General features: G+C 34.6%; 2 protein-coding genes across 2 annotated transcripts; both read right to left on the bottom strand.

The window, feature by feature from the left end:
• Positions 1-1,096: 1,096 nt before the first annotated feature.
• LOC130648535 (inositol-tetrakisphosphate 1-kinase-like) lies at positions 1,097-2,092 on the bottom strand. The gene has a single exon (XM_057454587.1). It carries the CDS (start codon positions 2,090-2,092, stop codon positions 1,097-1,099), a length of 996 nt encoding a protein of 331 aa, XP_057310570.1.
• Positions 2,093-7,221: 5,129 nt separating this feature from the next.
• Positions 7,222-10,387, bottom strand: LOC130648959 (uncharacterized). The gene is made up of 2 exons (XM_057455110.1): positions 7,783-10,387; positions 7,222-7,687 (listed from the first exon to the last, which is right to left on the bottom strand). The coding sequence occupies exon 1, from the start codon at positions 10,290-10,292 to the stop codon at positions 9,582-9,584; it is 711 nt and encodes a 236-aa protein (XP_057311093.1). The 5' UTR covers positions 10,293-10,387; the 3' UTR covers positions 7,222-7,687; positions 7,783-9,581.
• Between the last annotated feature and the right edge of the window lie 4,050 nt (positions 10,388-14,437).

Below are 14,437 nucleotides of genomic sequence, written 5' to 3' on the forward strand. Positions count from 1 at the left end.
CCTCAATAACTTTTCATAGGATTGTTCAAATTGAATCAAACTTGGCACACTTATAGTACGTCATAAAAGGAACAAAATAGCCGCAATAAATTTTTGCTTGCGTCAGCACATTTTCTGTGACGTCATCAGAAGCTTGAAAATTGTTAAAAATGCCACTATCTGCTTAAAATATAATTACTTTTGTTCTAGATCGAATTTTTACATTCTGTTTGAAGTTTCTAAAAGCTAAATAAAAATTTTTTAACATATCTTCCGGATGAAAGGTATGGGACCTAAAAATTTAGCATGCAGGTGTCTTATAGATAAATGTTGAAACTCAGTATCATAGCCATATAAGAAAGCAATTAGGAGTTATTAAAAAAAACCGTCAGGGGGGGCAGAATCCCCCCCCCCCCGGACCGAATAGGGTTAACACAAAATTTTAGCGGGACTCAATGTTAGTTAAATTTCACAGACTCGGCAGTTGCGTACTTGTTGCTTGTTTTTTAGGTCGAACATGTAAAAGAAATGAGACCATTTCACACTGGAGCCAATTTCTGGTTGTGTTATTAATTATCACCGCTTCTCGTTATGCCCTTATTGGATATAGCCTAAAAATACTCATTTATATTTTTAAGAGGAAAATTTAAACAATTATTCTTATCAGATCGGTCCTCTGTAATCAAGCGTTAATGTGATTCCAAGGGAAGAGAGTTTAACAATAAATAGTGTATATAATTTTAAACTGATACGAATATAATATTAATGATTTTACAGATATTTTCTTCCGTATATTTCGTAATTTTTCCATAAAAAATATCCACATATATTAATGGACAAGTATATAAAATTTTACCCACTCCTCTTGCCTTGACAGTCGAACAGTAGTTAACATCAAATTTAAACTTGACGCTGGAGGAAAGGGAGAAATCAAAAAATCTATGATTGCATATAAAGCTAGATTTAAAACACATGATGTACTCTAATTGTTTATATTTCCCTTAATATACATCTTGTTTTTCCTTTAAAATTGAAAAAAAAATTACATATAAAAAATCTATTTCAAGATGATTAAACAGAATAAAATATTAAAACGTGCGTAAAATAGATTTTTGCCTTATGGTTTTTTGGTCCCTTCGTGAAGAATCAATTCAACAAGATCTCGAGCGAAGTATTTTTCATTTATCCCTTTATACCCAGGGAAATGATTTACATCGATCAATGCATAATTCCCAGTGTCTTTTTCTATTAAAACATCAAAACCAAAAAGTTTTAACTTTGTTTCACAGCGTATAATATGACAGAGCTCATTTACAACAGTTCGATTCAACATATTAGGACAATCGTCGCACGACAGCCATTCACGCAGGTTCGGGTCCGCGACATGCAGGTCTGGGATATAGGCTTTGCCAGTTTTAGAAACATTCCTTGTGTCAAATATTAACGTTGTCTTTGAAGAGTTGTCAATATCTTTGATTGATGGTCTCTCACACATGTAAAAGTGTTCGCCTATGACATAAACCTTATATACTACTCCGCCATGTTTGCGAAACTCTTGCACCAAGCATGGAACTGGAAGATCTTTTATACTAGCTTTTGAAAATATCAACATCATTTGATGTGAACCATCTGCCAAGCTAGCTGTTATAGGTTTAGCTATCACTGGGAATTTTACACCATTCTCAGTTAGCAAAATTTCTGCGTCTTTCACACCTGTGTTAACTGGAATCTCGATTATCTTTGGCACAAACACCTTTATACCATCCAACGTTATTTCGCATGCTTTTAAAATTTGTGTTTGGTATTTCCTGTCTGTCATTTTTATACACCCTTCGATATCATCAATGACAATCATTTTGGGATATTTCAGAATGTACTCCCTGAACTTTTTAATTCTTATATCTGCTTCTTCAGCTGTAAACTCGTTATAATAATCAGTAACTTTGTGAAGCAATACATCAAAACAGCCTTCCTTTATTCCATTATCACTATCGATACTTAGTTCAGTAATTTTTATGTTTTTCTCTTGGCAAAGCCGCTCAATTTTTTCAGGCAGCTGGATTTTCTGTTTCTTGTTCCTTGGCAATAAAATTCCAAGGTGAACCATTATCATCTTTTTGTACCTAAAATTAGATAAAAAAACATTTTACAATGTTGCAAGTAAATAAGGGTGTCAAGTTTCTTTATAATGTCAAAGAAATGCAGCTATCAATTTTATTTCTTTGGGTACAATAGAACTGTGATCATAACAACCAAAGAATTGATTTGAACTAAAGAGAATGGGCTATAGGTGTTACGCACGGCTATATTATTTTTCAGGACAAATTGGTGCTGTATTGATGTTAAAAATCATATGAAGTTAGTGTTGCATCAACTTTGATTTCATATGGATTCTGTTGTAGTCTATATATAAGTTTATGGATTGCACACCAGTTATGCAGAATTTTTTTACATTTACCTAATAGTGAGGGCTGTTATGTTGCAAAAAAAATCTTCGTATGCACACGCCTGGTCACAAATAAGCAAAAGAAAAAAAGGGATACTAACAAGTTTGTATAAAATACAGACCGTAAACATACTAATCCAGGATAAAAATGACTATAACTTGATCATTAGTTCTCTTTTTGTGCTGCATTTTGGCAAGGTCGCCTTGGTACCTTTCTTTTAAGTGAAATTTATTGTTCAATTCAATGCAGGGGGTAATTCACAGACCAATAATTTACAGACTCTGGTATCAAGCATTCTTGCAAAAGAAACAAATATTAAACACAAAGTTCTGGTGTTACGATTATGTTTTCCTGAAATTTGAATCCTTTACCACTACTGCAAGTTATGCGAGTAGTGCTCATGAGAACCCACTGTGTTGTTTTGAAATACTATCAGACCAGTACCATAAAACTTCTTCTTTCAATCAGATGTGCCATTTTTGAAATGCATGTTGTCAATTGCAAAACGGATGGGTTGTCCAGCTTTTATGTTTGGTGGCAAATATATCTCATTGTTATCTTGAGCTTTTGTCAACACTTGATTTCCAATATCATTCTCTATTTTATAACTTTATCATAAGGGATAGTCTGCTAAACAATCCATAAGTTTTTATTATATTTTCTCCTTATGTAAATGTTAGTTTTCTTAATAATAAAATTTTATAAGAATTTCTGATATGTTACCCACTTTGTTGTTAATAGATTGCTTCTTTTTCAACTTAGCATTTGTAAAATTGTGAATAGTATTGACACTTAATTGTAACAATTTTCAGCTGTAACATGCTCCAGCTCCTGATAACAGTTTGTAATCATAAGATCTTTAGAAGTGTATCTTCCCTTCATAGCTGTTAGTAACTTAATAATAATAATAAATAATTTTGGAAGACCATCCAAGCAAGGAAATTTGACAAGCTTAGAAAGGAGTCGCACAAAAAACGTGAAAATATCCATTGAAAGCATTCACATGAAACAAAAAAAAAGGAAAGGAAAAAGCTATAAACTATAAATTTACTTATATAACCACACAAAACACTTTTAAAGTAATTAGTCAAATGTAATCTATGAATTCAAACAGTTACATAGTATATATGAAATCGAACAATGGAATTTTATCAGTAAAATTGGACTGTTATATCTGTGGAACTAAACAATTATATTTTGGAATGAATCAATTCAATTCTATAACAGTTTCAGCACTAGTAGGTATAAAATGTGCAATAAAATCGGCTTCCTGTTTCCCTGAACAAAAAAACCATTGAATTCACCCCTTGGTCTGTAAATTATTGGTCTGTGTATTATCCCCTGCAGTGATTTAAACAATAAATTTTAATTAAACAGAAAGATGGATGGATGGATGGATAGATAGATAGATGTGCATATTTTACATGGCTAGCCTCACAAATATTGAGGGATATACCCTGTCTATTATTTCCAGGAGGGGCCATGGCTTAGATGGAGAGTCCTAGTGTATTTAAAGCTCTTTTTGAGCTACGCAGACCCAATTAGGGCCCACGCTCTACTAGACAACTCCCGGCAACATCCAACAACCCACATGTGCCATCTCCCCAATTTCCCTCACATGGCTTGGGTTAACCCGGGGCTATGATAACATTCACTCGCCCATGTTGAATAGCCGTCAAGAGGAATCGAATCGGCGTCAAAAGGAATGGAACCCTGGTCTCCCGCACAGAGTACGAGGGCTATAACCACTAATCTACGGTGCCATGGTGCAAGATGCCAAGGCTACCTACCACCCTGCCAAAACTAAGCACAAAAAGAGTATATACAAATGACCAAGTTACAGTCATTTTTATGCTGGGTCACAAAAAATACATTTTTGGCATATGGATTTTACATTATTATTAATCCCCATTTATTTTCTTTTTTTAACCTTATATATGACATATAATATGGAAATTATTTTTTTGCTGACCGTCGAGTGATGATGTCATCTACTTTATCATAATTGTTGGAAATGTTTAATTCAATGTAATAAAAGAAAAATTGATGTTTACAAAATCTGAAATTATAAAATAATATTACAAAATTGCCATAAAATTGACATTGGATGTCCGGAAATAATTTTTGCATTATATAATTGTTAATAGCCAGAAAAAAAAATCACCAAAACCTAGTTATTGAATTGTTTCCACTGGAGGCCACTGGAACAAAAATGAAAACAAATGATGAACCTTAGGAGCAATGTGATTTATGGCTTTGAAAACTAATGTGGCTTTTTGATGAGTAAATTATTCAGTGAATATTCCCTCTCTTCCCAAGAAAGGTACGGACACATTTTATCGTTTTTCTAGTTTTCCAATCTACCTTGGGTGGCACAAGCCCATGCTGATGAGCAGTATAGTTTTAATATGGCATGACAAGTGAATTAATTAAAAGGCTTTTTGTGCGAGGTGTTAAACAAGATGCAATGGTTCTAATTTTAGAATTTTTAATTAGTATTTTTCTATATGTCATTAATGTGCTCTTCCCAATGCATTTTTTAATCAAATGTTAATCTGAGATATTAACTTTTTCGCTCCTCTTCAAAGGAATACTCATACAGTTGATAGTTTTGTTCTCACCTTTTTTTAACTGGCTGTGGTTGCTAAAAAAGATTGTTTCAGTTTTGTCCGTATTAATAGTCATTTTGTTATTATTCAGCCAGAGGTCGACTTGCGAAAGTTCTAACTTAACCTGCTACACAAGTTTTTATGGGTAAAAATAACTATTGTATCACCTGCTTATAGATGGTGGTAGTCTGAATTGATCACAGATTTTAAGTCATCAATATACAAAAAAAAACAAAGGGGGCCCAACACATATCCCTGCGGCACCCCAAAAGCTCCTTCATGAAGCAGATCTGATCTTGTGTCGTTTACAAGAGTCAGCTGCATTTGGCCATTAAGTATAGGACTTGAACCAGTCAAAGGCAGCATCTCTGATGCCAAAACACCATAGCTTTTTAACTTTAAATTTTATGATCAAGGTTTTAAGATCAATGAGAACAGCACAAACAAAATTTTGTTGGTCGAGCTCAGTAAGAATAAAATCAGAGACATTGACTACTGCAGTTTTTGTTGAAGAGTTTTCAAAATCTGTACTGTCTGCATGTGCTCAGAAATAAAATGAGAAATCTGCTTATGCACTAACTCTTCAAAAAATTTCATAGGAATTGGCAGAATGGAGATAGGCAAGATAGACAAGACTTGTTAAATGAATGCTTAAAACTGACGATCCCGCTTTTAGCAGTTGAAAACCAATTATGTAGATTGGTTGGCTTCTTTGCATTTGACAGTATGTATTGAGTTCTCTTTACTGGCCAATTTTCAAGGTTGCGGCTTAAAGAGATATAACGTTCAGAATGGGCCACTTTTGGCATTTCTACCAATTTTTTAGCATTTTCAATGATGTTCAAAAGTCAAAGTCAAAGTAATTCTTTATAAAATATATTTCAATAAGGTCTTTTTTGTATATACATTAAACAGTGTAGATGGATTCCAGCATGACGTTATTTGTGCTAGTGCTGGTGAAGAGAGGTATTTTTCGGTGGATTTTGTGTGGGTGGTTTTTCTCCAAAACCACCCACACTTTCTGTAACTCCGCCCGAACTTGCTTGGAGCATTCCCGAAATCCAATTCCTTGCAAAATACCTTGTGGACGATAGTTGGAACATTTCTTTTGACCATATAGGGTTTATATATAAGCTATTTATAAAGTAAATTTTATCAAAAATCTAAAACTGTTCTTTTTAGGACTGGTCTATGCGGGGTTTCTCAGGCGAATACTTGAATTTTTTTTAAAAATGTCGAACTCGCACGAAACACCCGCACTTTTTATGTTGATGCGGCTTATCAGCCTCGTTACTCTAAAAGCAACTCCAAAGATTTATACACTATGCATTAGTGCTCCATTGTTTAACTCCAAAATACAAAAATATGACATCTTCACATTTCGGAGATTATGCGCCATTATGGATTTTCGAAGCCCGGTGGTGCAAGTTGAACTTTGAACCGTATTTTAATATTTTTTTGCTACAAGTACGTGAATGCGTAAAATGCTGGTCAGCGTACATAAAATCACCGCTGACGCCCTTTGTGCGTGGCGTGGAGAATATTGCAGAAGGTGCGAAATAGCATTTCTCGTGAGTTATTTACAAGTGAAAGAATTGTTATTGACTAAAAAAATTAATTTATTGAAAATAAATGTTGGTAGTTTTGTAGTTTTGACGAATTGCTAAAGGCTATTAACGAGCATGAAAAGTCAACTTTTACACAACATGTAAGGAGTTCAAGATCAGTAGAAAGTGCAGCAAAAAGAGCTAGCAAGAAAGTTTTTAAGGAAGAGTTGAAGTATGCAGAAAAAGACTACACTTGCATTCATGGGGGGAAAGAATTTAAATCAGCTTCTACTGGAAAGCGCAAACATAATGCGTACGTTTTTTTTTATATATATATTGCTATCCGTATTTTTTTCGTTTTAAAAATTATTTTTCTGTGAAAAGATTACATTAATATCACTTTTTTGCAACTTTTTAATTATTACCTGGGATAACTAGATTATGTAATTTTTTTACCAGTGCACTTGCCAATACTTGTACCTTCTGAATTATAAATTTTAGAACTTACAAAATGGGATGTACATACCTTATCAAAGTGAGGGTAAAAAGTTCTGGACAAAAACTGTATGTGAAATTAATTACAGGAGAACATAATCATCCTGTAACTAAAGTAGGTCACCTTGATTGTATGCACAGAAAAAAGCGCCCGTATATCATACTTGCGGCAAGTCAAATACTCCGTTTTTTCTTACAGGAATGTTTTGATGAAAACCTTTCGCTGCAGGCATCACAAATGTTAAAAGTGAAAGCCAAAAAATTAATTCAAAACCATATTTCCAATCTGTGTGGGAAAAATGTTATCTTGAAAGACCTTCATAACATGAGCTCAAAAAACAACGAGAGTGGCCGAAATAATGTACAACAGCTACTCGAAGAAATGAAAAGTGTGTCAGGTAAATTTGAATGAAAGTGGGTGTAGTTACTATTCTTCCATATTAAAAAATTCCGATGCGAAAATAAATGTAAGATAATAACTAACAAATTTTCTTTAGGGGCAACTGTGGTAGCTGGAGACAATCTTTATTTTCGTTGCAGCCTCAATGTTCTTTTTTTTGACTAATATGAGCATCACATCTTCATGATAATATTCTTAACATGACCGTGCCTGAAAACATATAATCAGCCTTGTAACATACGTAGTCAAAGTTGTAGAGATGTAAATAAAAGCTCCCAATATAGAGAACCCTAAAAAGAAAATACCTTTTCATCGTTAACTCTCCAACCAACCCGCTGGCCAAGCGACTTCTAGAAAAAAGAAATACGTAAATGCCGTACTTCTAGCAAAAAATAGTAAAAATACGTGAATGCCGTACTTCTAGCAAAAAAAAGCAAAAGTACGGTCACGTACTTGTAGCCACTTCTAGTAGAAAACTCTCTTAACACACACAAAAAGAAACGAGTTTTGTATACACTCTTTTTTTTCTCGTGTTTAGGTCTTCGTAATGTTTTTATGTAAGTAACAGGGGATAGCACCAGACAACATTTATTTAAGCGTATTGCTTTGATCTATTAATGAATTAGAATAGCAATTAAATACACGTGTAGGACGTAGGGATACTGAGTGTCTTTTATTATTATTTTAACGCTAAATTGGATTTATTTAATTAACTTGAAACATATCCTTACGATCGAATTATGCCGCTTACAACGTATGAGGATTTTTTAGAACTTAGTGTGAGGTAGCTGACTGACTTCTTGTGGACTGAGTAATAGTTGAGTTAATCACCAGAGCTTTTTCTGCTATAGAACTTATTATGTCAATAATTCAAACAAGCTTCACAGAGTAATTTATTTATTTATCATAAAGATTTACACTTTAGTAATAAATTACTGCTATAATTGCGTGTCCTGATAAAGAAACCGATAAAGACATATATAACACTTTAGTCTAGTAAAATAAACTCATCATTTTTCCCTTTTTTGATATTTTTCAATAAGGAAAGCGTACAAAAAAAATTACAGGGCAATAGCGAAAGCAGGGAAGAAAGACAGGTATTCTTTCTAATACCACTCTTGAAAGACTTAAAGATGGGAGTGTTTAAGTAGACGAATCAAGGGACAAACATACAGATTAGTGTAATTATCATCGAAAAACAAAATTATAAAAATATCAAAATAATAAAAATTATTTGCAATTAAAATGACTACTGACTCAATTCCTAAAACTTTGCGACTGAACCTGTTCACCTTATCTCTATGGGCAGTGTATTGAAAATTTTTACACCCATTATATAGAAGAAGCCATATTATTTTGCGAGCGTAAGTTTCACTTTAGGAATAGATAACATTGTAGAGTTTTGACAAGTATTTTGACAATGGATTATAACTTTCTAGATCTTCACAAATATTACAACCTAAACATTTCTTTACAAATCCAAAAACAAAGTTCAAGTCTAAATCCAAATCCAGTAAGGTATTTCCAAAATCAAAAATTTCTCTCTAAAAATCCAAGTTTAAAATCCAATGCCAAATCTTTATAAAGCACAAAGCAGCTACACAATTTTAAATATCTAAATATAAAATGAAATTACCTTTAATCAAGCATTAATTACTAATTACAGCCTTATAGCTAGCTACAGTACAGTGTCCTAAAAGCATTTTTGGGAGACCTCTAGGCAAAAGACTGAATAAAACGAGTCCAAAGTTCAACTTGCACCACCGAGTTCTGCAAATCCATAATGGCGCATAATCTCCGAAATGGTCTAATGGCGGCTGAAAAATGCACTTTTTTTTTTTCATTGTTTACATTAGTTAACTTTTATTTGTTGTTGTTGTATACATATATTTTACCGGTGTCCAACGGAGATATACCGATACAAAAAAATACATTAAATACATATAAATTCGACTGGAGACATTATACGTGGAAGGATAACAGAACATAGAAAAGATTACATTACAAGGAAAAAATCTAAATTTTAGCCAGTTGATGATCGACATCAATGTCTTCAGCAACCAATCTACTGCACTCTGACCTGACATTTGCCGTACGGGAGCCTCTAATACATAATAGGCACGATCTCAGCAGTGAAAAACTTAGTTTCGTCCGGATCAACGATATCACATTGCCCAGGTTTTGCTTTTTTTTTCGCTGCGATGTCTTCAGCCAATCGATGGTAGAATGTTTGGCACTCTCGACCCATTCCGCCCAAAATCGAGAATACCACCGGTGTGAAGCATCCATTCTCAACTTCCAATACTCTTTCGTTGTATTGATTCTTCTTCTCAGCCTCGTTCCTAACATAACATTGCTTTAGGTTTTGGTTAAAATAACGCGATGCGTTTGGATCAAAGACCCTTATATCATAAAATGCATTTTGTCTTTTTTCCCAAAATCGTCGAGGTCTTACGTCTAAACGACCTTCGTGCGACGTTTTCACTGATCGTTTGCCAAACTTTTCTCCAGTGAGAGGCATCAACATAGGTTCCGATTCGACATCTTTACAAACTTGTGAAAGCATATTTGTGGTGATGTCCCGAACATTGTTGTGAAGGATGATAACAAATCCACCTTTCATAGCATGTTGAAAATCGAATTTGGCACCGCATGCACATGTTGTTGGGACATTAGATAAATTCCAACCATATCTTATTTTAACAGCATCCCAAAAATTTTGTTTATTCAGGTCGAAGCTGTGATCTTTCAAAGGTAAAACTGTCAACCAATTCGACGATCCTTTTTCTCTGTTGCTACAATTCAGACGTTGCATTCTTGCATTTAGTGACAGAGTTAGTTTTTGAAGTAATTCATTTTGGCGACTTTCACGCTTGGCTCTGAATTTCCCCTTCGTCCTCGTTGTGGATGTTGTTACATATGACGTATTCTGTTGCAGGACGAGGTCTCAACTGTCGCCTTTAAATCTCTAGAATTTACGTACTCATGAATTGCTTCCTCATGAAATACTATGAGACCCATACCACCCATACGTGGTGGTAATGACATAAGCAATCTTTCATTATCGGAGCATAGAATGCCCCCATTTAATGCAGGTATAAACTCATCACGCATTATTCCTTCCAGTGGATATAGCAAGTCACAAATATCCGGTATAGTTCTTATAAAATACGTAAATGTACTACGGAATCCATTGATAAATCCACAGTATGCAGCTTGGGGATCTATTTCAGCAATATTTGATAAAAGACGGAATTGTTTTGCCCAGGATTCTACGATGTTTGACACATATTCTCTCTTGTATGCAACACTTCCGATTCCGATTCCGATTATAAGATGACGTTGTCCTGTTGTTGTTATTTTCACATCCGTATCACCAAAATACTCAGCAGCCTTATCAGTATATTCTGCTTTCACAATTAATACGGATTTGACTGCCTTTGGATAGTACCCATACTTCGGTCCAGTTCGATTCAAGGAGTACCATATAGACTTTATCTCATGAACCTTTCCAGCCACACTGAAATCATCTGCAAAAGCAACTTCCTTCGTTGTAAAATTATTTTCTTCACTCTTAAACAATAAGTTTGAAAGTAATGGCGTTACAGAAAGAGCATATGCAGCCATCGCAGTCGGGTCGCATTGAGTAGTACCTTCTGTTGATTGTATTTCTCCTCCTGCAGTTATGAACAGTCGCGCTGGAGATCTGTAACAGTTACTGATGTACGTTGATATGATTGGACAAAGAATAGCTATGTTATGAAGCATGACTTTTCTATTAATAGAGTTAAAGGTGTTTTCCGCATCAATCAACAAGACTGCTTCTGTTTCATCCATATCGAATATGTCATGCATAGCGTGTATTGCTGCTTCGGCTCCTGCTTCCTGCACAGCACATAATTGTAAAGATCCTGCCGCTTCTGTTACTTTATCCTTTGTTAAAGACATAATCACTTTTCCAGCTATCCTTCTGAGCACCTCTCCTACACCAATAGGTCTCAGTCCAGGATTCTTGTTCAAAGGTATTAATCGGCAGGCTGTAAAAAAGCTAATTGAATCCAACTCATCAGCACATAAATCATTTGTACAAAGTTTTTTGATAAATTCTGCTATTGCACTTCTTAAATCAGATGTCGCTGTACCAAATACAGATGAAGTTAAAATCCTTCGCCAGCCTTCTGCATCCAAATCTGAAGGTTCGGATCCACCCTTGGTTGATACCGCTGCCTTCAATACCAATGCTTCAATGCTTCGTCAATGTCATTGTATGCAATGTCATGTATTCTTTGCAACGGTCCATTCAACATGACGTCATCAGATATGTCTTTACTTGTTGGATGTTTTTGTTTAATCAGTTTAAGACTTTCTTCATTTAAAGGAAGGATTCCATTTTCCATATTATTAGATAACAGCTGAATTGCTGCTTTCACATCTCCTTTACGCATTAAAGAACTGAATTTTTTAGAGATTACACCGATATTCAAAATGTTATTTGATGACTTCAAATTCATCTGGATAGTTTCACATTCAAACAAAAGTTCAGATAGATTCCCATCATTCCAAAGCTTTAATCGCCTCTCAAGTGCTTTCAAATGATCTTTTGCCTTCGATTTTCTGCCCGGTTTTTGAAGCAACAAAGCAGGCATAACATGTATTGCCGTTAACGCAATTTCTTTCATCGGACCATCATTTGTCCAGCTGTAGAGGAGTCTCAAATTTCTTGAATGTAACTCTTACCAGCTAAACCAGTTGGTAATAAAAACAAATTTTTTCTCCAATGAGCAATCTTGGTGTAAATCATGTTCAGTTCATTCACAAAAATAGCACCTTTAACATTTCTCCACTTGAAATTATACTTGATCACATCTACCTGTTGAGGCAATTCAGTTCCATAAAGCGATTCAGTTGCAGGTGTTTCCACAACATGCTGATTTTCTCTCATAGATTTATTTTTACAGAATTTTAGATGCTGCAATAAACCTCTACGAGTCTTGAAGCTTCTGTGACAGGTTTTGCATTCATTATTCATCACTACGGTTATCATTCCATCTTGCCTTTCGCCATTTTCCGGAGTAACGTTCGCCTGATGTTGTATTTGCAGATGCGAACTTCTATCCATAGCGAAGTAAATCTCCTGTGTGTATCTGAAGTTCAAACGTTTATTTACGATTCAGTCATCAACAATCTCTTCACTTTCGCTTTTATGTTTACAAAAACATCCGGCTCTTTAGCTAAGGAACAGGTAAATTTTTAGGTCACGTGTATTTCCTCATGTGCGCCAAAATGGCTCTCAATTGGGAAGGTACATTTGGAATGCTGAGATGTCCCCGACTTAAATTATCAGGATACCTCTTTTTCTAACCAGGATCACTCAGTTGATAATAAAATAACACGGGAATAGGACAAATAGAATGTGCCGAATGTGTGTTACTTGTATTTTGTATTGCAAAACGAAATAAACGGGTATCATTTTGTTTATTTCGTGTTGGTATATATGAAATAAAACTTAGTTTTTGATACAAAATTGCAATTCAAATAAGATTAACCAGTGGCGAATTTAGGTATGTCAAGCTAGTCGGATGGACGTACTTAATTTTCGTCAAAATCCTTGTTGTTGCAATTTCAAAAAAATATTTCGCTTAAGCACAAATATCTTCCAGGGTGGCTTTCGTAATATGCTCTGGGTTGAATTTCTATAGAATTTCTACACATAGAACACACTACATGCATGTATTATATAGTTGAGCGCATATTCATAATGATATGGCGTAATACGTAAGAAACTGCATAAATATCCTGCGACTTACTTCACATGTTGTTATTAGGGGGCGCAAAATTCATTTTATTTTATTCATTTAATTTTATTTAAATCATTGTAAAAATTGTAGCGTATACCCCTAATTTAATCTCGCTGTACTTCGACTTACTTGTTGTATTAGGGGGTGAAAAATATAAGTAATGGTAACATGTGACGTAAAAATCATAAACCAACCCCCGTAATTTTAACACAAGTAAGTCAAATAAGGCGAGAATATTCATTAAGGGCCTTTTTATATGAGAACCGGGAAACTTGCCCATCGAGTTTCCCGGTAGAGCGGGCTATTATCAACTCGGGTTTATTTGTAAATTTATCATTTCCCATCCCGGGTTTATATGAAGAAAAATTAGCGGGAAACTAAAAGTGGCGGGGTGAATATGTAAGAAAAAAGAAGATAGCGATACTGTTGATGCTTGAAACAACTGTGTTATCACTATTAATTATTTCTCAAATTTTTTGAAAATTACCAGCATTTCTGACCAATTTAAATATTATACATTAACATCTCCCACACGCTTGAAACAGGATTAAAAGTTAATCTTAGATCATTCTTAATTGTAATTTTAGTGAAACCTGGTGTTTTCAGCATGTTTCATGGTTTTGTTGTCTTTTATTACAAATACACTATGATACAAAAACAAATATGTCCATTGATATGCATTAATAGTGATAATTATTTGCTCCTCTAAGGTTACATAAACTTTTTCCGTACTTTGCCCCTGGGTTTTTCTGTTTACATGAACAAATATCCATCCCGTGTGACCGGAATTCCGGCTCACTTGCCCGGGATCTCGGTTGACCGAGTTTCCCGTTGTAACCGGGGCGAGATGAATATGCACCATATAAACACGATTTCAATTTTCAGCGTTCTTCCGCAAATATCTGAGATCTCGGTCATGCGGAATATCTCGGTGGACCGAGTTTCCCAGTCTCATATAAAAAGGCCCTAAGGGGTAGTGGCTTGTGAAATACCGTTAAAAACCGTTAAAAACAAAAAGAAATGATGCTTTACTTTTTTGCACAATTTCTTTTTCAACAAAAATAAAATAATAAACAACATATTTACTTTTGAAGATTTGTTATCAAGGTCATAAAACAGCAAAGAAATGAGAACTTGACAAAAATTGTACAACTACCCCCTA

This window comes from Hydractinia symbiolongicarpus, chromosome 7 (assembly GCF_029227915.1).
Source record: "Hydractinia symbiolongicarpus strain clone_291-10 chromosome 7, HSymV2.1, whole genome shotgun sequence".
NCBI classification, from domain to species: Eukaryota; Metazoa; Cnidaria; class Hydrozoa; order Anthoathecata; family Hydractiniidae; genus Hydractinia; species Hydractinia symbiolongicarpus.

What these genes read in the sequence shown, in the direction of transcription:
- LOC130648535 (XM_057454587.1), bottom strand. Translation starts at nt 2,092, where the DNA reads ATGATAATGGTTCACCTTGGAATTTTATTGCCAAGGAACAAGAAACAG.
- LOC130648959 (XM_057455110.1), bottom strand. Translation starts at nt 10,292, where the DNA reads ATGCAACGTCTGAATTGTAGCAACAGAGAAAAAGGATCGTCGAATTGG.